Here is a 22,727-nt window from a genome sequence, read left to right as displayed (position 1 = left end):
CGTTCGTCTGTACGAATGGTGGCCCCCAGGGGAGCACTCATTAATGACTTTGTTGCGGGTGCAAGCGTTCTGATTAATTGGTGTGAACGTTCTAATGGGGCACCGGGAGGCCCTTGCTCGGGAAACAATCAACGACTGTACAAATGGCTGCCACCCAGGGAAGATCTCATTAATTGTTTCCCTTGTGGTTTCAACAATTATGTTGCAAGGTGCTTGGGAGGTGTGAACATTCTATACTAACATTCTAAATGAGGTATTGTGGTGGTCCCCGTTCTGGAGGTGAATGAATCCCCTTTGTAAGAGCGCTCCCAAACAGGGATCGGGCCTAAGAAACGAAAATACAGGGAAAATACATGTGAAAAAGAGGGGAAATCCACGAACACAGTGGTTCTGACACATTTACCATTAGTGATACAAGTGTACAGCAGCAATACTAGTGTACCAGTAGTGATTCTAGTGTACCAAAACAATACTAGTGTACCAGTAGTGATTCTAGTGTACCAAAACAATACTAGTGTACAGTAGCAATAGTAGCAATACTAGTGTACCAGTAGTGATTCTAGTGTACAGTAGCAATACTAGTGTACCAGTAGTGATTCTAGTGTACCAATACAACACTAGTGTACTGGTGGCGATGCTACCTAAGTGCATGATACAGTTTTAGGGTGTACTAGCCATAATGGTGTATGAAACATTTTTTTTGTTTTCACAGCTTTGTGTACTTCCCACAGTGGAGAAGGATTGCCTACATCCCATGTAAAAACACACAGCTATGCTGCTGGTGTCACGCCCTGGTTCGTGTTGTGTGTCCCTCACAGCATTGTGCTCGGTGTAATGTACTAGCATTGCACACTGTGTTGTGTACTGCTCTCATTGTGAATCACTGTGGGTGGGAGCCTCGCTCAATCTCCACGGCCGGTTCTACATCGCGGATCCATCCGCGCTCTCCGCCTCAGACACGGCAAATCAGCCGCACTCCCGGGCCAGGCGGAAGCGGCCAGCGCCCGGCAAACAGCAACGGCTCCCTCGGACTATACCCACACCAAAACCACGGTAACAACCAACCACCCTGACGTAGCCGCCGGCTTGCCGCCGTCTTAATTACCGCAGCCCTTAGATGCCGCGATCGGGCGGCCATGGCGGAAGGACACATCGTTAACGGGACTATTTTCCATGATAGCGGTGCTTCGGCCTCGGCCCCGCCGCCATCTTGAATGTTAATGTTTCCCCACCGATATATATATATTTATATAAATAATATCCTTTAAAAAGCTCGATTCATCACTTGAGGTATTAACCCTTTCCGCCGTATCCTCGTGTTTACACCCCCCCCTACTGCCATTAAATCCCACTCGGGTGCTCGCCATGTGAATGTCGAAACTAAAATATATAATTATTTTTTTTTAATTAAAACTCGTCTCTCTCATTTTTTTTTTTTTTTTTTTAAATAATTGTAGGCAGTTCTACGGCTTCCTGGACCCGTCTGAAGGGAGAGGTGGCCCAACAAACAGCCTTCAACACAAGGTACTATTTAATATTATTATTTAACATGTGTATTTTCCTCTGTTTTGTTGTGTGCTTAGTGTTCATGTATTTTTATTCTTCCAATTATGACTTTTTTTTTATTTTTTTTTAAACAAAAGTAACCCCCTTCTCACACAACACTAGGGTATTGTGCAATGTGATTGTCCCCTTATGGTGATTAAAAGTGTGTGTTTGTTTTTTTAAATAGATCATATTGATTTGTTGTATTTTTTCCATGTGGCCCCTGGATCAGGCCTTGTTTCCCCCACCCCTGTATCCTGCTCTATGATGGGATCCAGGCCTCACCCTACATCCAAGGGGTGATTGCTGTCTTGATATCTGATCTGTTTGTAAACAGTCCAGGGCTGCCTGTCCAGCTTTAAATGTCCCCACCATGAATGCAGGTCCTCTGCTTCACAAATGCATCATTGCATTATTGTTAAAGCTCAGACTTCTTTATCTATTTTGTGGTTATTTTAAATGTCCTAAGTACCCTCTTTACAAGGAAGTTTGATCCCTATTACCATGCCATTTAAATGTCCCATACTTGCAAACTCTTTGGTATCGGTTCTTTTAAACTTTACTTAAATTAAAGACGTGTGTGTGTGTGTGTATATATATATATATATATATATATATATATATATATATATATATATATATATATATATATATTGTATATGACTTAATTTAACAGATTACATCAGATATACCTACGCTTTCTTTACTTGCTAACCTTAGATCCAAACTAATAATAATTATGCAAAAAACGCTCATGTGAACATAAAGCTACTGTATTTGATGTAACCCACACCCCCCTTTTTTTAAGGTTCATCCGATAAAAGTACATTATACTTGGTACACATTGTTAATTGTAATTATTTCCCATTATTCACTTTTCAATAAACTAGAGAATAGTACATAAAATGAGATCTTACACTTGTTTCTGTTTTCAAAAGGCACGTAAAACAAGGCCACTAATAACTTATTTTATGTTTTAAATATCACACATATTTGTCAACGCCAAAGTGATATCAAATTACAGATTTGGCATTCCAAGGGTTAACACTACACATCCCATGTAAAGAGCTGCCATTTTAGATTTCTACAATCCATTTAATCTTGACAAATGTCTTCTAGTTAATCGTTTTACATTGAATCTGTGCTAAGGCAAAAATATTATTTCCACTGCATTCAATATTTCAACTAAATGTATTTGTAAATCTGTAGAATGGAGACCATCTGAAGTCATTTTACAAGTTGAGCATAGTTAGGGCACTGAAGCAATCATTTCCAGTCCCTTAGATTACAGCAATTTGTTATAATCACTGTACATTTATAAGACATTGTTAAATAATGTATGTAAAGTTCCTTTGAATACTCATAGCAATATATGTGCAGTAAATGTGAGAAGCCGGCATTTGTGCACATCTGGGTGTAGTTTAAGGACATTTAAATCCTCTTTGTAATGGTCTGTCTGATTGGCTGACGCACACGGAGGTGGAACCTTCTCTCTCTCTCTCTCTCTTTTTTTTTTTTTCCCCTTCACTCTTGTCTACAACACAGACAAGGAGGTTGTGCATGTTCAGCTTCCTAGTGGTGAGAGCTGGAATGGCTTTAAAGATGCTGTTTGTATATATTTTATGAAAGCAAACTGCTATAATATACTATTACTCTTGAATGTGACTAGAACAATAAATTAACATACATTTGAAAAGTGATTCGTATGTGAAAAACTTGTCTTCAACAGACAAATTATATCCTCAGTTTGAGTTTTTACTTGACCTAGAAAATGTATACCAAACTAACAGTGGTTTGAAAAAAAAAAAATTTTTTTTTTTAATATATAAAATACTTTTTTTATTTCCCTCCCCGCCCCCCCCAATCTAAATTGTCTCTTTTGACCTAAACTTTGTTTGCCGGTTGCTATTAGACCTCTTTTGTGCAATATTTTAAAAATGATACATGATTTACATTGCAAGTACGAAGAGGCCACTAGGTGGCAGAGAACATATATGTTTTTTGAGATTTGAAGTGTTTTGTGGCACAAACTCAATCAGCCTTCACATTATAACTAATGGAAAAGAAAGAGGAGCAACCATTGATTAGAGTGTGTTTGAAGTACAAGCCTTTAAAAATCTAACATTTTATTTCGGTGTTCCATGTTTCCTATAAAAACTAGTATAATCCACTATGTTGCTATTAAGTTACGTAAGCATGATTACCCTTACTGTTTCAATGTGATTTCACGCATTTATTAAATATTATTCTTGACATTTTAGAGTCACTTTTTATGCTATATGAAACAAACTCTCTTGATAATGACGTACTTTAGAACCCTGTTCAAACATGCTTACTATCTAATCAACCTATTGTTCCTGTAACATTTTGTAATTGTCTAATTTATTGTTAAATTTCCCAACAATTTCCTTATATTCAATGCAGGTACATCCATACTTCTTGACCTGTTTCTCAGGACCTATTTAGAGGGCGACTAAATGCAACTGGGTCAGTTTGTATGTTGGCATGAAGTGGTTGGGCGAATCCAAGAACATGGTAGTGAATGGAAGACGACACGGAAGCAGGCATTCTTCTGAGCACCAGCAGAGTCATTCAAAACATCACAATTCAGGAAGAGAAAATTTAAGAAGCAGCAAACATGTTCCAGACCGAAGATCAAGTAGGTGTAAGTATGTGTTGTGTACTCCTAGAGAGATTCTATAGGTTCTACGAAGCCAGAGCCATGAAAGCTGCTTTATTACGTCATTGTCTCAATGAATTGTTGTTCAAGAGAAAAATGGCTAGTTACACTGTATGGTGTTAATATTAATGTTTCCCGAAACTTTTAATTTGTGTTTTTTTTTTTTTGTCTATTAACTTGTGTTTTATCATTTAATCTCCAATTATGATAGGTAGCGGAAGTACTGCTGTGTTTGAGACTCAGAGTCGCTATGTACCTTCTTCAGGAATGTCTGCCAAGGAACTGTGTGAAAACGATGACCTTGCAACCAGCTTGGTGTTGGATCCATACTTAGGGTTTCAGACACACAAGATGAATACCAGGTAATTATTGTAGGATTCAAAAGATTTTTTGCTAAACGTCCGTAGTATTTTAATTATGTTCCAATTCAGTGCCAGAGGAGCATTGGGGACTTGATGCACATGAGCGTTGTTTGGACATCCAAGCTTCCCTATAAGAAAGCATTGAATCTGTGCTTTTCTATGGGGAAGGCCACATCACGTGACCGTTTTACTTGGTCAGTGCTGCGGAAGCGCTTCTAGTGGCTGTCAGTATTAACCCTTTAATGTGAACATTGCAGTTTCTTACAAAACAAACACACAAAAAAATAAACTAATGTACCTTTGCACCTAAGCCACTTGATGGAGATAAAGTGCCCTGGGTGACTTTAGTGGTCCTTTAATGAATCAGTTTTGTTTTATAGATCATTCCCCTACTGCTCAATTGTCTGCCGTGTAGGGGTTAAATCACTTTTTTTTTTATGCAGCCCATGCACCGCTTTTTCCCTGGCTGCATTTTGTACAGTCGCCATATGAAAAATAATTCATTTTGAAATGGCTATTATTGTACAATGTGTTTACTTTAGAAATGATCTCATGCTCTTTAATGTAACTTTAAAGGAATAGTTTAGGCTTCATAAAAACTTATCTAAATGAAGTTGTTGTGGTGTCTGGAAGCCCAAGAATCACTCTTACCTCAAGGGGTTAAATACGCTGGCGTTGACACCGCCCCAGATGCTCCTACTTGGCTGAGATCATCAGAATGGATGATCTCAGCCAATTCAATGCTTTCCCATGGGAAAGCATTGGGAGGCTAATGCGCTCTCGCAGTAATACGATGCGCTGGTCAGTTAGCATCTCCTTATAGAGATGCATTGATGGAGAATGTTCAGTGTCTTCATGCAGGGTGTGGAGACGCTGAATTCGTGCAGCACTGACCCTGAAAGCACCTTTAGTGGCCGTCTAAGTGCCACTGGAGGTATTCCTAGGCAATAATGTAAACGGCAATGTTTACATGAAAATGCCTGCAGGGACATACCATACCAATTGCATTAAGCTATAGTTGTTCTGGTGACTATAGTGTCCCTTTAAATGGTGAGCCCAGCGAGTGCCTGAAGTCTTTGTTAGGATATACTATATGTAAGGGTGGCCCTACATCAGTAAAGCACCCTTTGGCAAAAATTATAAAGATTTGAGCATGTGAAAATGCAGCATATTAATGTGGTCAAAACCCACCAATTGCATTAAATTTGCACTGATTTGTTCTGAATTCTGACCAAATTGTTCCATTTAAAGGGACACTATAGTCACCTGAACAACTTTAGCTTAATGAAGCAGTTTTGGTGTATAGAACATGCCCCTGCAGCCTCACTGCTCAATCCTCTGCCATTTAGGAGTTAAATCCCTTTGTTTATTAATCCTAGTCACACCTCCCTGCATGTGACTTGCACAGCCTTCCATAAACACTTCCTGTAAAGAGAGCCCTATTTAAGCTTTCCTTATTGCAAGTTCTGTTTAATTAAGATTTTCTTATCCCCTGCTATGTTAATAGCTTGCTAGACCCTGCAAGAGCCTCGTGTATGTGATTTAAAGTTCAATTTAGAGATTGAGATACCATTATTTAAGGTAAATTACATCTTTTTGAAAGTGAAACCATTTTTTTTTCATGCAGGCTCTGTCAATCATAGCCAGGGGAGGTGTGGCTAGGGCTGCATAAACAGAAACAAAGTGATTTAACTCCTAAATGACAGTGAATTGAGCAGTGAAATTGCAGGGGAATGATCTATACACTAAAACTGCTTTATTTAGCTAAAGTAATTTAGGTGACTATAGTGTTCCTTTAACTACTAAATGGCAGATAATTGAGTATTGAGTTTGCAGGGGCATTATCTGTACACCAAAACCACTCAATTAGGCTAAAGTTGTTTTGGTGCTTAGTGCCCCCTTTAAACATTGTTTTGGTGGATCAGCTCTTCTGATGACTATCAGATTGAAAAATTGGTAAGAGTCAATCTTACACTGCTTTGAGATAGTACATCTTGGTAACAAAAATCCATATCTATTTGCAACATGTAGTATAAGAGGAATGTTCTTGAAATTAACCCATGTCATTTGATTCTTCAGGTTTCGTCCAATAAAAGGCAGGCAGGAGGAGCTGAAAGAAGTGATTGAAAATTTCAAGAAAAATGAACACTTAGAGAAAACCTTTAGAAATCTGACATCAGGCGACTGGGCGCGACACTATTTTCTTAACAAGAACAAAATGCAGGAAACACTTTTCAAGGAGCATGTAGGTTTATTTAGAATGCACGTTCACTTTCAGTAATAGAACAAATTTGTGGTTTTAATCTTTTGGAGTGCAGAACGGTGGGCAAAGTATAGTAAAGCTTCCTGACTACAACTTGGTTAATAATTTAGAAATGTTTTCCTATTTTAATGTTTATTCTCCAAAGTAAAGGGACTTGTTACAATGAATATGATTGTCAGATAAGAGAGCTCTGTTACACACACAACACACAAATAGAAGAATACAAGGGCCCTTGTTTTAATAAGTGAATAAACTGCAATTTGTGTTAAATCAAATGGTAGCTTAAATATATTAAGCTCCATTTCAAAAGAGAATTTCACAAACCGTTGACAATGAAAATGTTGGTCGTAATCGGTTTCTTTCCTTTAGCTTCGTGTAATTCTACTCCTGTTCCCTCCATCTTACTTATTTTGCTTTTCTTTCTTTTTCCTTTTTCTTTTTCTTTATTTATTTTTTTCTTCTTTTTAGTTTGTAACTAAGTTTTTTTCCACTTTTGTAGTTGTCCCGTCGCCTTTCCTGTCATCCATCAGTGCTACATAACTAACGTTTTCTTTCCTTTCACTTTTCTGGATTTCTGGTGGTTACGACTGGAGTTTTAACGGAATCCTAGTTTGCAGTAACAGAATTCTCTTCCATGCACTAAGCAGGTCTAATACAGTCTAATACAGTCTAATCAGCTGCTCTAAACAAGGAAGTGAGTCATGATACTGTGACAATGCAGTGATAGGATTGTATATCCATGTAACAGCTGACCATGCTCCAGAGATCTCCACATATATGAATGCATTGCAAACATGCTTGCTTTACTCACCAAAAGTGCACTATATGACATTTAGAGTGTGTGTGTGTGTGTGTGTATATATCTGTTTACATTTTGATTTATTTAGCAAAAAGTGGATTTTAATTGCGTTTTGCATTCAGTTGGATGTTTTATTGTGTGCCTGTGAGAGAAAATGTGCACACTTTATTTAATGTGTAAACCCCAAAGTGAATTTGCCATTAATATATTTATTTGTATTTTATTTTGTAGATTTAAAATCTCTCCATGGTATTATAACTTGGTATGTGTGCTATGATGCATTTTTATTTTTAACAAAAAAAATAATGATTTCCTGTTCTTTATGATGCTACTTTATGCAGTATCAGATTACTAATTTTAAGTAAAAAAGCTCTTCTCAAAATTCATATACTTCCAACAATAAAATCTGCATCAATGCTTAATAACTCAATGTAACCATTTTTGTTACACATTAAAGTCTTTAAATTGTCTTAAAGAGCAGTCTAAGCACTATAACCAATACAGACAGCTGTAGTAGTTATGGTGCCAAGAATTCACTGGAGCTGGCCCACCATAAATAAACAGTCTCCGCAACAATTTGAAACTTACAAAGATCTCCTTAGGCACTTGCAGGGCTTCCTCTCTTCTGGATACCAGCTAACGCTTCGTTATTGAATAATATCCAAATATAGACAAAATGTATAGATTTTAGTGAAGACTTAAAGAACGGCGTGCACACATGGGACCAACGTAAATGTCAAATGGTTATTATGGGATCGTGGGCTGTAGTTTTTCTGGTGCTTAGATCGCTTATTTAATAATGGAAATCAAGGTTCAAAAGTGCAACGATTTTATCGGTTTTATGCTGGTGTCATTGCAACATAGGGATCTAGGTTTTAAAAAAATGTTTTTCTAGGCTGTGGATGTGGATACAAAGTTTTTCTGTCTTAGGATGCAGGGAGTGTAACTCTTCCACTCTCTCCCAATAAATGTTTCTTGCACTCAAGATTTCAAGTGAATAACTTTGTTGTTATTATTCCTAAATATTATTATTTCTTCTCAAACCAACACATGGGTTGTGATTTGTCTTTACACAGGTTTTTATCTACTTGCGAATGTTTGCAACGAGCAGTGGCTTTGAAATCTTGCCTTGTAATAGATATTCCTCAGAGCAAAATGGAGCCAAAATAGTTGCAACTAAAGAGTGGTATGTATATTTTGTAATTATTTGACTTTGTTCTTAAAATATTTTTTTTCAGGAAATGATACATTATTACTTTTGCAATAGGAAACGAAATGACAAGATTGAACTTCTTGTGGGATGCATCGCAGAGCTTTCTGAGGTGGAAGAAAACATGCTCCTTCGTCATGGGGAAAATGACTTTAGCGTCATGTATTCTACAAGGAAAAACTGCGCCCAACTGTGGCTTGGACCTGCTGCTTTTATCAACCATGGTAAGTTGTTTAAGTGTTTTTAGATTTACTAGTACATATGTAAATTGAATGAATTTCACTTTATGCAACAGTTGGACACCTGTCCTACATCTGTTGTAAGATTTATCTTGTCTGTTTGGACACAAAAATAGATTATATGGTTTAATTAGGTTTAGTCCACAGTCATAATCTACTCTCTTCTCTGTCTATTCAGTAGCTTTACTTGCTTTTTTAGCAAGATAGCTTTATGCATATCTAAGCCATTTCTGGCAACCATTAATTGTCAATGAAACAAAAATTGTTAAAAACTGATTTTACAGCTAGTAGAAAACTACAGCATTAAATAAATAAAAAATAATGCAGCTTGTATATAGAATTCAGTAAGGGTTTGAAAAGACAAATGTAATTTTCCAGAAATAACCTTTTAATATGCAAAAATTTGAATGTAAACGTGAAAATGTAATACTAACCGATTTGTGTCATAAATATAATTAAAGGGTTCATGTGACCATTGGGCTTTATTACATTACACACATAGAACCAATTATTTTTATTTTTTTTGTAATGCTACTCCCACTTGCCCTACAAGTGTTGGTAGCATTCATAACTCTCCAGTACCAGGTTGGGGCGCTCTTATTGTGGCCAATGTAGTTAATTCTTATACACATTACATATGATGAGTGGGAAAAAAAAACTTTCTTCCTATAAACTCCTGCTGGACAGATATTTGTAGGATAACTGCTGCGTGATATGGGAACGGAACATAGTGAAGTGTGCTGTGTGCATTCTCTGGAGTTCTGTCCAACTGGTATGTGTTTGTGTGTGTGCACGCTCCACACATAAAATTTATATCAGAAAGTGCGGAACTGAGAGTTCTAATAACCTCTTTGGCAGCTCTTGTGTAAACTTTTACAAATTGATATGGTTATGAATCACAATCGTTTATAAGAGTGGGTGCAGGGTGCTCTTTTCACCAACAGCTTTGTAACCACACAAAATTGTAATGGTGCTTATGGTGACTCCTTACAATAGTTTATAGCTCTTCAGTTGACTAAAGGAAAATGCAGAACACAGGAATTTGTGTGTGTTGTAATTAAACCTATTGCTCCCCCAACTGTAGGCCTTTCAACTAAGTGCTGGTATGTAGGACCATCTACCTACAATAGACAGAAAGAGATACCACTTTGTGTTCACATGTGAACTCTTAACATTGATAACTGTCATAGTGTTGATCTTGTCTCTGTATGCAGTATTCTTGATGCTGCTCCTGAGAGAAGTGATTTCTATCAGTGGTCCTGGACTTGAACTGTAATTTAAAATATACATATAGACATTAATTACTGTTTTATATACTTTACCTTTTTCTTTTCTTGAATTTTAAAAATATATTTTTACCTCTTTCCTAGATTGCAGACCTAATTGTAAGGTAAGAACTTGAGTTTTTTTTTTTATTTTTTTTTATTGTTTTGAGGGTACACCCTTGGTCCTCCAGGCAGTGATGTTTTTAAATATTCAGCTTAACCTAGTCCAAACCATATTGGCAGTGCTCTTTACTACACTTGCATGTACAAGATCATGCACTCTCATACACAACGGTGCCATCTCTGCAGTCTACCAGGCAAGCCAGGATGAGGGGACTGCCCTGCTCTGCAGTAGGCAGGTGTTGTTGAAATATTGCCCTGTATGCCACAATCCACAGCCAGTTGTGGTTACTGGACCACACTGCTTTGCTTGTGTCTCAGTGCCAGTGCAGCATTAAACTCTCACTGCCCTTTTCCCTTTCACTGCTAGATAGCAGTAGAGGTGCTGTTCAATCTAACATTTGTATAGGATAAGAAAGTGGAGCAGTCATCAGGGTTATAGTTGTGGTTTCCTGAGTAATTACTCACTTTATGACACTCTAGGATTTATTTCCTCCTTTTTAATAATAATAATAATAATAATAATAAAAAAGACAACCCCTATCCCACTTTTGAATTGTGTATTTGCTTTAGATCTTTTGCTTGCTTCTTCTGCAGTGATCTCTTAACAGTCTTTGAAGTAGCTAAGGCAATTTTTTGCCCCTCAACATGATGTATGTATCTCAGCGCTTGGGAGCAGTTCCATTAAATATGTAATGTGATTCCTTAAGGCTCAATTCATTTTTATGTAGAAGGAGCTAGCAGATGCGATTGTGCCACTGCTCTGGCTCTTCATGGTATGTATGAGAAGTTGAGGAATTATAATACATGCCACAATGTACAAATAATTAATTGGTCAGAGGAGAAAGTATATAGCTTCTACCTGTGACTTGTCACTAAGGGGTGTGTTTTTTTTTTTTCTTCTTCAACCCTGTTCAATTTGTATTGCAGGGGGTGGTGGGGCTCCTTGCATCATAGCCTAATCAAAGAGCACATGCTGCTTGGAGTGACTCCTAACTTGCAGTAACAGAATTCTCTTCCATGCACTGAGCAGGTCTAATACAGTCTAATATAAGCCCCACTTTGCTATTTATATTGCATCTAATGAAGTAGATTAATATGAAAAACAGTGACACTCTGTTAAATGTTACTTGTGAAAAAAAAAAAATCAGACAAGAGCTTTATATTTGTTAATTTTCAATTGCAGTTTGTATCGACTGGCCGTGACACTGCATGTGTGAAAGCTCTACGAGATATTGAACCTGGAGAAGAGATTTCCTGTTATTACGGGGATGGCTTTTTTGGAGAAAACAATGAGTTTTGTGAATGTTATACATGTGAAAGGTATATTTGTGGCTTTTTTTTTTTTTTTTAATTGAAATCCTGGCAATCACTTTATATTGATTTTTATAAACTTTTTATGAATTAAGTAAGCACTTGTATATTTCAAGAGTCGGTACTCTACAAAAGAAAAGTGATGTACTGAGAGAGGATTAGTTTAAAATGTATTTTGATAATGTTATTCTGCAAAATTGACTAGTTGCCTTTAAAATATAACTTTGAATGTGTCAAGTAACAGTATTCTGAATCCAGCACATACAAGGAGCTATTGCCATTCTGTTGGTAGGAAGGAGTTGGGAGTAGTGCTTTGATGTGACCTCAAGTGATATATGCAATGAAAAAGAGGACAGTGGGGAATAATATAGTGTAATACTTAATACAACTTTTGTATGGAGAAAAAAAGAGATGCACTTACAGGTAACCTTACAGGTAAAAGTTTAGATTCCAATATTATTGAATGGGTAAGGCAGTGGCTGAGTGACTGGCAACAGAGGGTTGTAGTTAATGGAGGTTATTCAAACCATGGTCTTGTTACCAATGGGGTACCTCAGGCATTTGTACTTGGACCCATTCTCTTTAATATTTTTATTAGGGATATTGAAGAAGGTCTTGACGGTAAGGTATGTCTTTTTGCTGATGATACTAAGATATATGTAACAGGATTGATGTTCCAGGAGGGATAAGCCAAATGGCAAATGATTTAGGTAAACTAGAAACATGCTCAGAGTTGTGGGAACTGACATTTAATGTGGGAAAAGCGCAAGATAATGCATCTTGAATGTAAAAATCCAAGGGCAGAGTACAGAATATTTGCTAGAGTCCTAACCTCAACATCTGAGGAAAGGGATGTAGGGATTATTATTTCAGTTGACTTAAAGGTAGGCAGACCATGTAATAGAGCAGCAGGAAATGCTAGCAGAATACTCAGTTGTATAGGGAGAGGTATTGGCAGTAGAAAGAGGGAAGTGCTCATGCCATTTTACAAAGCACTGGTGAGACCTCACTTGGAATATTGTATGCAGTACTGGAGACCATATATCCAGAAGGATATTGATACCTTAGAGGGAGTTCAGAGAAGGGCTACTACACTGGTACATGGATTGCAGGATAAAACTTACCAGGAAAGGTTAAAGGAACTTAACATGTATAGCTTGGAGGAAAGACAAGACATGGGGGAAATAATAGAAACATTTAAATACAGAAAGGGAATCAACACGGTAAAGGAGGAGACTATATTTAAAAAAAGAACTACCACAACAAAAAATTTACCCTTAAATTTAGAGGGGCAAAGGTTTAAAAATATCAGGAAGTATTACTTTACTGAGAGGGTAGTGGATGCATGGAATAGCCTTCCAGCTGAAGTGGTAGAGGTTAACACAGTAAAGGAGTTTAAGCATGCGTGGGATAGGCATAAGGCTATCCTAGCTATAAGACAAGGCCAGGGACTAATAAAAGTATTTAGAAAATTGGGCAGGCTAGATGGGCCGAATGGTTCTTATCTGCCGTCACATTCTATGTTTCTAGGGTGCCCAAAAGTTAGTTCCCCAGATGTTGTAGAACTACAACTCCATGGTGCTTTGCATGCTTTTAGAATGCTTTGAAATGACAAAGCATCATGAAAAGATGTAGTTTATAAACATCTGGTGATCTACCTTTTGGGCACCCCTGGTCTAGAAGTATGAAACAGAAATGGACACTATAGTGTAGTAGTTTAGGATATTTTAGTCTATAAAATAGGTGGATAAAAATTGCTCTTACACTTATTGGAGCCTTGTGCATGGATCCTTGAAACAGCGTGGAATGGTATAATTCCCACTCTAAGCATGTGTTCATGGTGCATTACCTTCTCTGGGGTATTTATATGTAAAAGACAAAAAAAACTGTATAGTGCACAATGTATGTAAGGTAGGTAATGTAAATGAAAATCCACTTAATACACTGATAAAACTAAGGTATTAATGTGTTTCACCAGAGGGCGTAATTTTTTTTATTTATTTTTTAGCTGTGTTATTTTTTAATATCTTTTGTTTAGGGATGCACCGAAATTTCGGCTGAAAATGGGCCTATTTTGTTTCGGCCGGAAACGGGTTAAATTTACTGAAATGTAAAGTTTATTTTTTTATTTAACAGACACACTATGGGACAGGGGAGGGGGTAGAAAAGAACACTATTGGACAGGGAAGAGTGGGGAGAACACTATGGGACAAGGGAGGGAGGGGGGAGAACACTAGAAAAGAGGGAGCGGAGAGGAACATTTAGCGGGGGGGACCACTAAAAGAGAAGGGATAAGGGTAGTTTTTTCAGATTAGATTAAATTCATTAAAAAGTCTAATATTAATAAAAATTATTGGAAAAAAACTTTTTTTTGTCAATCTTTCTTTTATTGAAGCATATCAGATTGGGTACAAAATAGAGAGAGGGGAATGCAATATCTGGTACATTACAGGGTGAATACAGCGGTAGCTTTAACAGTTACATTTCCTGATAAAGGATGCTTCATTTTTTCTTTTTTAGTGTTAACAAAAACGTGTTACTGTTAGCAGTAGTGCCCATCCTGATATATAGTTAGAGGGTGACAGTAGATTATGCAAAACTGGGGCACATAGCTAATGAGTAAAAATTAAGGTCGTATTAGTTATATTAACAGTATGAAATGCCATATACGAGACAGCAAATAAAGTAAAAGATCGCGTTTCAACGCGTATTATGCTTGATGTTGCTTAAATATACTTATAATACTCTTGTAGTTTGCTTGATATCTAGTAAAACGTTCTATTAGTTGCGTTGTAAGTGCCTAGCTGTATTATAACAATCAGCAACGTAGAATGACATTGCAAAACTTGAAATACACATATGTTACAGAGTATAGGTTACGGACAGTAAGGGCACCAATAGATTAAATCTCGCTTGTATCCCAGCTAGTCTGGGGATAGTGAGTCTTGTGTTAGGTCTGCTTGACTAATAGATTAAACATAGCTCGTGGAGCCTAGCTTTTAAGTAGCTCATTTAGTATGAATGCACTAACGTCAGAAAATTTAAGAAAAATACAATTAAAAATAAAGAGGAACATAAGAGTATAACATTCGCTGAGAGCTAGACTAGTCTAAGCATAGGTAGTCTATGGATTACGGATTATACATAGGAAAAAAACTTTTTAAAAATCATTTGGGGAAAAGTAATTTTTGGTTTCCGGCCAAGGGCATCCAGAATTTTCGGTTTCGGCCCAGAATGTATTTCGGTGCATCCCTACTTTTTGTTTTATTAATTTTTCATCCTATCTGAATCTGGAACTCTACAAATGTTCTGGACCTCATCCTCCATGGTGGGGAGTGTAACACCAGAACCTTTATGGAGTGAGCAGAATCTTACTTTGCTCCAAAGCTAGTAAATTGATTTTCATTGATTTACCTTATTAGCTCACATATAGTGTGCACTATATAATTGTATTTTGTCTTTTACATAATCCACGGAAGTGCATCTCTTGCCTGTCGGTTGTCTGAGCTACCTTCTTGCATTTACCAATACCCTTGAACCTTTTTTAAAATTATAACATTGCCTCATGCAGTGGTGGTGTATCCTGGTTTTGTGCTGCCCTAGGCATGACAAAACTCCACCCCCTCCCTCCCCCAGACTCATTCACTAGACATAGACTAGCTAACAGACATACACACTTACTAACAGACACACACAGTCACTAACAAACAAGCATACACACTCACTAACAGTGAATGTGTTAGTTTGTGTATGCGTGTTTAACAGACACACACACATAGTAACACACTCAACAACAGACACACTCACTAACACACACACACTTTTTTTAAATTTTTTTATTTAGTCCCCCCAGCCTCCCTATCTTTGGGAGTGCTGGGATGGACTCACGCTTTCCCTGGGGTCCAATGGGGCAGCTGGACGGCCTGCCGGACACTGCTGCCGGCGAGGGTGCACTGATCCTCCTGTTCAGCTCCCTCGCGCACTGCATAATGGTGCCGGGGCCAGAGTGACGTCATATTGCACGCGAGTGAGCTGAACAGGAGGATCCGTGCTCCCTCGACACCTGACCGGAAAGTGCCGCTGCTGCCAGCCTCGGGGGGGGGGGGGGGGGGGTCCTGAGGGGGCCAGACGGCCAGCTCTTGGGCCCCCCAGAACAAGAGGCTGGCAAGGCATTTGCCAGGGCGATAGGGGTGCGGCTTATTTTGCCACCCCCCAGAAAGTGCCACCCAAGGCAAATGCCTTGCCAGCCACGCGGTAAATACAACCCTGGCCTTGTGTGTATACACATATAAATAGAAAACTGTAGGAAGGCGCACTAATGGCCAGAAATCAAGGGTGCTATCTTATAGAGTACTCCCTAACGTGTTATATATTACACACATGTAAATATACTAAGGATGCTTCCTTCCTTCCAAAAAGTACATGTTTGTGTGTGTAAGTATGTTCATCCAAGAATCTAATCAGCCCATATAATTTAAACTGTAATATTGACCTTTTTATTATCAGGCGGGTGATGGGTGCTTTTAAATCTCGAGTTGGACTTCATGAACCAGGCCCTGTGATCAACAGCAAGTACGGGCTAAGGGAAACAGACAAGCGCTTAAACAGGCTAAAGAAACTTGGGGACAGCAGCAAAAATTCTGACAGCCAGTCAGTCAGCTCCAATACAGACGCAGACACATCTCAGGAAAAATCCAACACATGTAAGACATAAAAGAGGAAATGTTGTAATTGTATTTGTTTTTTTGCATTTCTATGTAATTATTTCTGTACATCAAGTTTGTGTGTGTGTGTGTGTGTGTGTGTGTGTAAATAGTTCTGGATATTATATACTCTGTGCTATTTGCATAAATCTAGATGTTGTACAGAAAAGGTCTGTAGTGTTGTTGTGTTTGTGCACATGTTTAGTTTTCCTTGATTTAATAAAGCGCTTATCCACAAATTAAGTGTTAGAGCACAACCAAATATTTATACTAATTTACGTGATAATTGCTGCAAATATCGACCGCTTGCTTTACACTCAACAACTTAGTGTCTAGAAGGAATTTTTTTCATAGTATGTTGTAACATTGGAAGTGCTTTAAACTGGGTTTATTGCCTTCTTCTGGATCAACAGCAAAAACAAATGTGAGAAAGGTGGAACTTGATGCGCACATGTCTCTTTTCAGCCCATGTAACCTTAACAAAGGAAGAGAAAATGCAGACTTCCTCAATTCATATTTTACAGAATTCTAACAAAAAATTCTTGGATATCTGATTTGATTAACAAATAGTGAAAAATACCATACTATGGCACAAACTTGTACCTGATCTTGTTGCAAATTTAAATATCTCCTCAGGTTAATGATTCCATTAGTAGCAATGATTGGTCCCGAGTAGTTGTATTCACAACATAAAATGGGTCAACATTAAAACATTCCACTACTTGCTCCTTTAAATACTCCAATTTCCCCTTTTTATAATGGGGACAATCTTCCTGTTTTTTATGCATTGGAAAAACCTTCCACTCCCTGCATTGTTTACAAATGCCCAGAATTGCTTATGAATGCAAAGTGTGACAAAATACCCTAAAACCTAGCTGACAAGAGGTTAAAAATCATTTTGATGAAAACACTGCTTTGAGCTTTAAACAAAGGCATAATGATTTGCTGTACGCCAAAAAATAAAAACAAAAAACATCTTTCGCTGTTTCTTGAATAATCTCTGGTGCAATCCCCCTTGTGTAAAGCATACTATTCCTGATATCTCCTTCACATAGGAGTCTAGATTATACCACTTTGTAGTGTTTCCAAAATACTGAATATTTATTAAAAGTTAGGCAATATACTAGTTACTAATCACACTTTTTTTTTAGATGTTTTTAATCCAAATCCTTGTTCATCCATTTACCAGTGTTTCTGATTCACATTGTGTCACTTCATAGTTATTAAAATTGGCCATTAATATTTTATTTTAGTAAAACCGTAATAAGTGGTTTTATTATTATTATTTTTTATTTTATTTTTTTGTGAACTTTTACAATCTCATCTGTGGATTTTCCAGAGTGGACATAATCCAGTCTGCTGGGTTCATAAAGTCTTCTGTGTTGTTTTAAAATGTATGTATATCGTTGTTTGAGATTACAGCAGATATTACCTACGACAGTCTCCAAGATGGTTTTTGTTCAATTTTCCTCTATATTTCTGTCTTTCAGCAACAAACAGAAAATCTGCTGCTGTTAAAAAGAATGGCAAAACTAGAGCCTTGAGAAGACAGTCAATGTCAAGAATTACTGTTTCATCCACTTCTACCTCATCCAAGCTTACTCATGTAAATAATTCCAGGGTACCAAAGAGACTGAGAAAGCCTGTTAAGCCTTTACATTCAAAAAGTAAAATGAGACATCCATTCAGAAGATCAGAACAGAAAAACACATCTAAAAAGCTTGAAGTAAGCAGCCTGGTTCTTAAAGAACCTAAAGTAGTCCTTTACAAAAACTTGTCCATTAAAAGGGATAGAGAAAGTGAGGAACCAGTTAAAATAACAGAATCTACTGGTTGTTTAACAAGACATGCAGCAAGAGAATATAAAATGAATTCCTTCAAAGGTGCTCATGACCATGATGATTCTTCACCATGTACATATATCACTCGAAGTTCTGTGAAAACAAGGAACTCTACATCTGAGATATCTGATGCCAAGCTTCAACCAAATACAATGGATGGTTACAGAAGCAGTCGTGGGTTAAATTCACATTTGGACAGAACTGAATCTCATGGACAGTCATTGCATAAGGATGAAGTACACCAAGAAACCCAGAAAAGGAGGGAACGCAGACACACGAAAAACGGTTTATGTAGATCTAGAAGGAAGTTTCGGCATACCAAGACTATAAAAGAGACATCTAAAGCAGAAGTATCAACGTCAGTCTTTGAATCCTCTGACAAAAATGAGGCCATGCCTGGTTTGGTAAGTTCTGATTGTGACTCTTTTGTGGGAAATGCCATAATGGGTAGCCCTGTTGATTTTAAAGACCACCGGTCCTCATCAGATGAGTGCCCAGTGGTCAGTTCAGAATCCATGAGGCCAAAAGAAAGTGTTCGAACTGTCAAAAATAAAAAAAGCAGACGAATCACAAGATATGATGCACAATTAATTCTTGAAAATAGCACTGGAATTCCAAAGCTTACTCTTCGTAGACGTCATGACAGTAACAGTAGTAAAACCAACGAGAAGGAAAATGATGGCATGAGCTCATCAAAAATTAGCATTAAATTAAGCAAAGATCATGAAAAAGACAAGAACAGCTTATACGTAGCAAAACTTAACAATGGTTTTAACTCGGGATCAGGCAGCAGTTCCACAAAACTAAAAATACAATTAAAGAGAGAAGAGGAAAACCGGTCCTTTCCTGAGGAGCTGCATGAAAATGGAGTATATTGTAGCGACACTTTGTCTCTGTTGGGAACAAGGATGGAAGTGGATAAATATGATCATTATGAGGAAGAAAGCATTGAAGAGTCATCTAGTGAAGAGGAAGGAGAGGATGACGACTATGATGATGACTTTGAAGATGATTTTATTCCTCTTCCACCAGCAAAACGTTTGAGACTTATTGTTGGGAAGGACTCAATAGACATAGATATTTCTTCCAGGCGGAGAGAAGATCAGTCTTTAAGGCTTAATGCGTGAAGCATACATTTTTAGACTGACCAGAACACTCATTTCTATTCAACACTTATGTAAAAAATATCTTATTCCATTGAAATATTCCTAAAGTGAACTTTCTGTAAATTTTAGACACAGCACTTCAGTACCGTTAGTCCACTCTGAATTAAAATTGTAGAAAATGTACAGCTTGACAACTTAATTTTTTGATTTTTATTGTACTTTTTAAGTCTTCTTACGTGCAATTTTAAGTTAGAGAAAAAAGAAAAAAAAAGTGGATTCTGTTGTATATCACAGAAGGCATTTATACATGCTTGGCAAACTCTTCATGCAGGACAGTAGGCTAATAACATGGCTACCCAACCATATTTGTTTTAACTCATAGGAATTTTACAGTGTCATAAATGTTAACAAAAATCACAGTAGACATTAAAATTTTTCTAGTATGTTATCACCAGCAATGAATTTACAGCTTTCAAATTTATTTGCTAGATGTCTTGTGCCCCCAACTTCTGCTTGTCAGGAATTTGTCTATTTTATACTGTAATGCTTTCCTGGAAGTAAGGTCTGTGGCCTTTGTTAGTAGCAAACTTCATTGAAAGTCAAATTAATTGCTTAAAAACCCAGATATTTGACACAAAAATGGTATTACGTTTGCAAATACTTTTAGCACATTTTTATGTACAGAGGCTAGCCGTATGCAGAATAAAAGTTTGGATATGGTGTATTTATTGCTTGTTATATAAATGAAAGACAAAAAGTCTTGTATTTAACACTTTCAACGATTTCTAGATAAAAAAAAAAAAATTGTTCTTTGCAAGAATAATTGGTGCTTAAATTTTTTTTCATGGGAAAAAATGCTGTGAAATAAAAATGTGACAAGGAAAATGTACCCATTTCAATGCAGCTGTCAACTTTTTTTTTTTTTACTATTTTTTTTTTGATGTTGCACTTTGCTAAGGCTGATAATTTAGAATTTTTCTGACAATTTAGAGTTATGGGTATGTCAGTTAATCATCTTTTGTATAAACCTAAAATTGTAAATACTAATGTAAATACTGTGTGTTGTGAAGATCTTTTTCCTTTGTTTTCCATAAAGAACTGATTTACCATACCAGAAAAGTTTTTAAGTTAAATACTTATGCCAATAAAATAGGAAATTGTAAACCTAATTTTAATAATTTGTGTCTTTAATGTTTGCAATACCACCACCATCCAATGAGAAGTGAAGTCAAATTTGCAGTCATCTGAAAAAATAAAACTAGGCCATTGTACAGTTGATAATTGATAACTGTTTCAAGGGTAAGAGTGAAAAAATATTTTAGCTTGTGTTTGGATATTCTTTAAAACTTTTTTCTTCAATCGATCTATACAATTTCAACACGATTTTGATAGCAACAGACCATTAGAAAGTATTTTATTAAACACTGTATTTTAAACTATGTATTAATTTGAGAACTACTCATGGTTGTTCAGTTGCACATAACTGGAAGGGACAGTCTAAGCATCACAATCTAATTAAGTGATTTTGGTGCATAGATGCTACGCCCTTTTGAGAAATGGTAATGTTTCCATTTAGCAATTTTAACGCTTGTAGTAGGTTTTAGACAACTCCCACTAAGGCCTTTAGACAAAAATAAACAATCTTTTATAGGGATCCACCGATATTGATTTTTTTTAGAGCCGATAGCCGATAACCTGACGATATTCTGTCCATTTCCCATTTTTAAAAAATAAACTATTTCTAAAGGTAAATGCACAAAATCGACATGCCACATGTAGTGGATGCAGTGTGTTTAGACAGGGGAGCTGTGTGTGTTTGTGTAGTGTGTATAGTGAATGCAGTGTGTGTGTTGTATAGTGTGTATAGTGTGTATAGTGAATGCAGTGAGTGTGTGTTGTATAGTGAATGCAGTGTGTGTATATATATAGTGAATGCAGAGTTTGTGTAGTGTGTATAGTGAATGCAGTGTGTGTATATAATGAATGCAGAGTGTGTGTTTGTGTAGTGTGTGTATAGTGCATGCAGTGTATAGTGCATGCACTGTGTATAGAATGCAGTGTTTGTGTAGTGTGTATAGAATGCAGTGTTTGTGTAGTGTGTATAGAATGCAGTGTTTGTGTAGTATGTATAGAATGCAGTGTTTGTGTAGTGTGTGTGTTTGTGTGGTATGTATAGAATGCAGAGTGTTTGCGTAAAATGGGGGGGGGGGTTGGAGGAGGGGCATTTTAAAAAAAGATTTAAATGTTTTTTTTTTTTTTTTTAGTTCTTCCTTCTTCCTCCCCCCCCCCCCTCTTACCAGGTAGGGGGGGATATAGTATTCCCTGGTGGTCCGGTGGCATGAAAGTACAGTGGGGGCCCGCAGCAAGTGCTTACCTTTCCAGCAGCTCCCTGTGTAAATGTTGCGGCCTGCATGCCGCGCGGAGCGTTATCATGGTAAACCGTGGCAACGCTCTAACGGCCGCGGGTCTCGCAAGAGTTACATAGTTACATAGTTACATAGTTAGATAGCTGAAAAGAGACTTGCGTCCATCAAGTTCAGCCTTCCTCACACCTGTTTTTTGCTGTTGATCCAAAAGGCAAAAAAAAACAAAATACAAAAAAAAACCCAGTTTGAAGCACAATTTTGCAACAAGCTAGGACAAAAAATTCCTTCTTGACCCCAGAATGGCAGTCAGATTTATCCTTGAATCAAGCAGTTATTACCCTACATTGAAAGATTATATCCTTGAATATTCTGTCTTTGCAAGTATGCATCTAGTAGCTGTTTGAACATCTGTATGGACTCTGATAAAACCACTTCTTCAGGCAGAGAATTCCACATCCTGATTGTTCTTACAGTAAAAAAACCTTTCCTTTGCCTTAGACGAAATCTTCTTTCTTCCAGTCTAAACGCATGGCCTCGTGTCCTATGTAAAGTCCGGTTTGTGAATAGATTTCCACACAATGGTTTGTATTGGCCCCGAATATATTTGTTAGACAGGAGAGCTGAAGGGAGCTGCTGGAAAGGTAAGTAAGCGCTTGCTGTGGGCCCCCCCCAGGACCTCCGGGCTTGTAATAGGCTGGGTGGTCCTGGTATGTATTATCGGCAATATCGGTATCTCTATTGGCCGATACCGATATTGCCGAAAATACCTAATATTGGCAGATAATCGTCCGATTGCTAATCTTTTACATCCGACATTAGCATGCAAAGTATGCTGATACTGTGTGTGTGTCCCGTGCTTATTTGATGGTGGTCTGTATGCCTACAAAATAATACATTTATTTTCCTTTATTCTT

General features: G+C 37.3%; 1 protein-coding gene across 3 annotated transcripts; it reads left to right on the top strand.

Annotated features, from left to right (window-relative positions):
* Nucleotides 1-882: 882 nt before the first annotated feature.
* Nucleotides 883-20,616, top strand: KMT5B (lysine methyltransferase 5B). Of its 3 annotated transcripts, none has more exons than XM_063438692.1 (11): nucleotides 883-1,053; nucleotides 1,458-1,524; nucleotides 3,970-4,208; nucleotides 4,441-4,587; nucleotides 6,667-6,832; nucleotides 8,726-8,835; nucleotides 8,917-9,083; nucleotides 10,469-10,488; nucleotides 11,670-11,806; nucleotides 16,304-16,500; nucleotides 17,991-20,616. In XM_063438692.1, exons 3-11 carry the CDS (start codon nucleotides 4,051-4,053, stop codon nucleotides 19,466-19,468), a joined length of 2,580 nt encoding a protein of 859 aa, XP_063294762.1. In that variant the 5' UTR covers nucleotides 883-1,053; nucleotides 1,458-1,524; nucleotides 3,970-4,050; the 3' UTR covers nucleotides 19,469-20,616. The 3 variants fall into 3 exon arrangements, with proteins under 3 accessions (XP_063294762.1, XP_063294760.1, XP_063294761.1); XM_063438690.1 differs by having other exon boundaries at nucleotides 3,970-4,210; nucleotides 4,437-4,587; XM_063438691.1 differs by lacking the exon at nucleotides 883-1,053 and adding an exon at nucleotides 1,222-1,290 and having other exon boundaries at nucleotides 3,970-4,210; nucleotides 4,437-4,587.
* The last annotated feature ends 2,111 nt before the right edge of the window (nucleotides 20,617-22,727 follow it).

The sequence above is a fragment of the Pelobates fuscus genome, chromosome 12 (assembly GCF_036172605.1).
Source record: "Pelobates fuscus isolate aPelFus1 chromosome 12, aPelFus1.pri, whole genome shotgun sequence".
Classification (NCBI taxonomy): Eukaryota; Metazoa; Chordata; class Amphibia; order Anura; family Pelobatidae; genus Pelobates; species Pelobates fuscus.
This window is presented reverse-complemented; position numbering and strand designations above follow the sequence as displayed.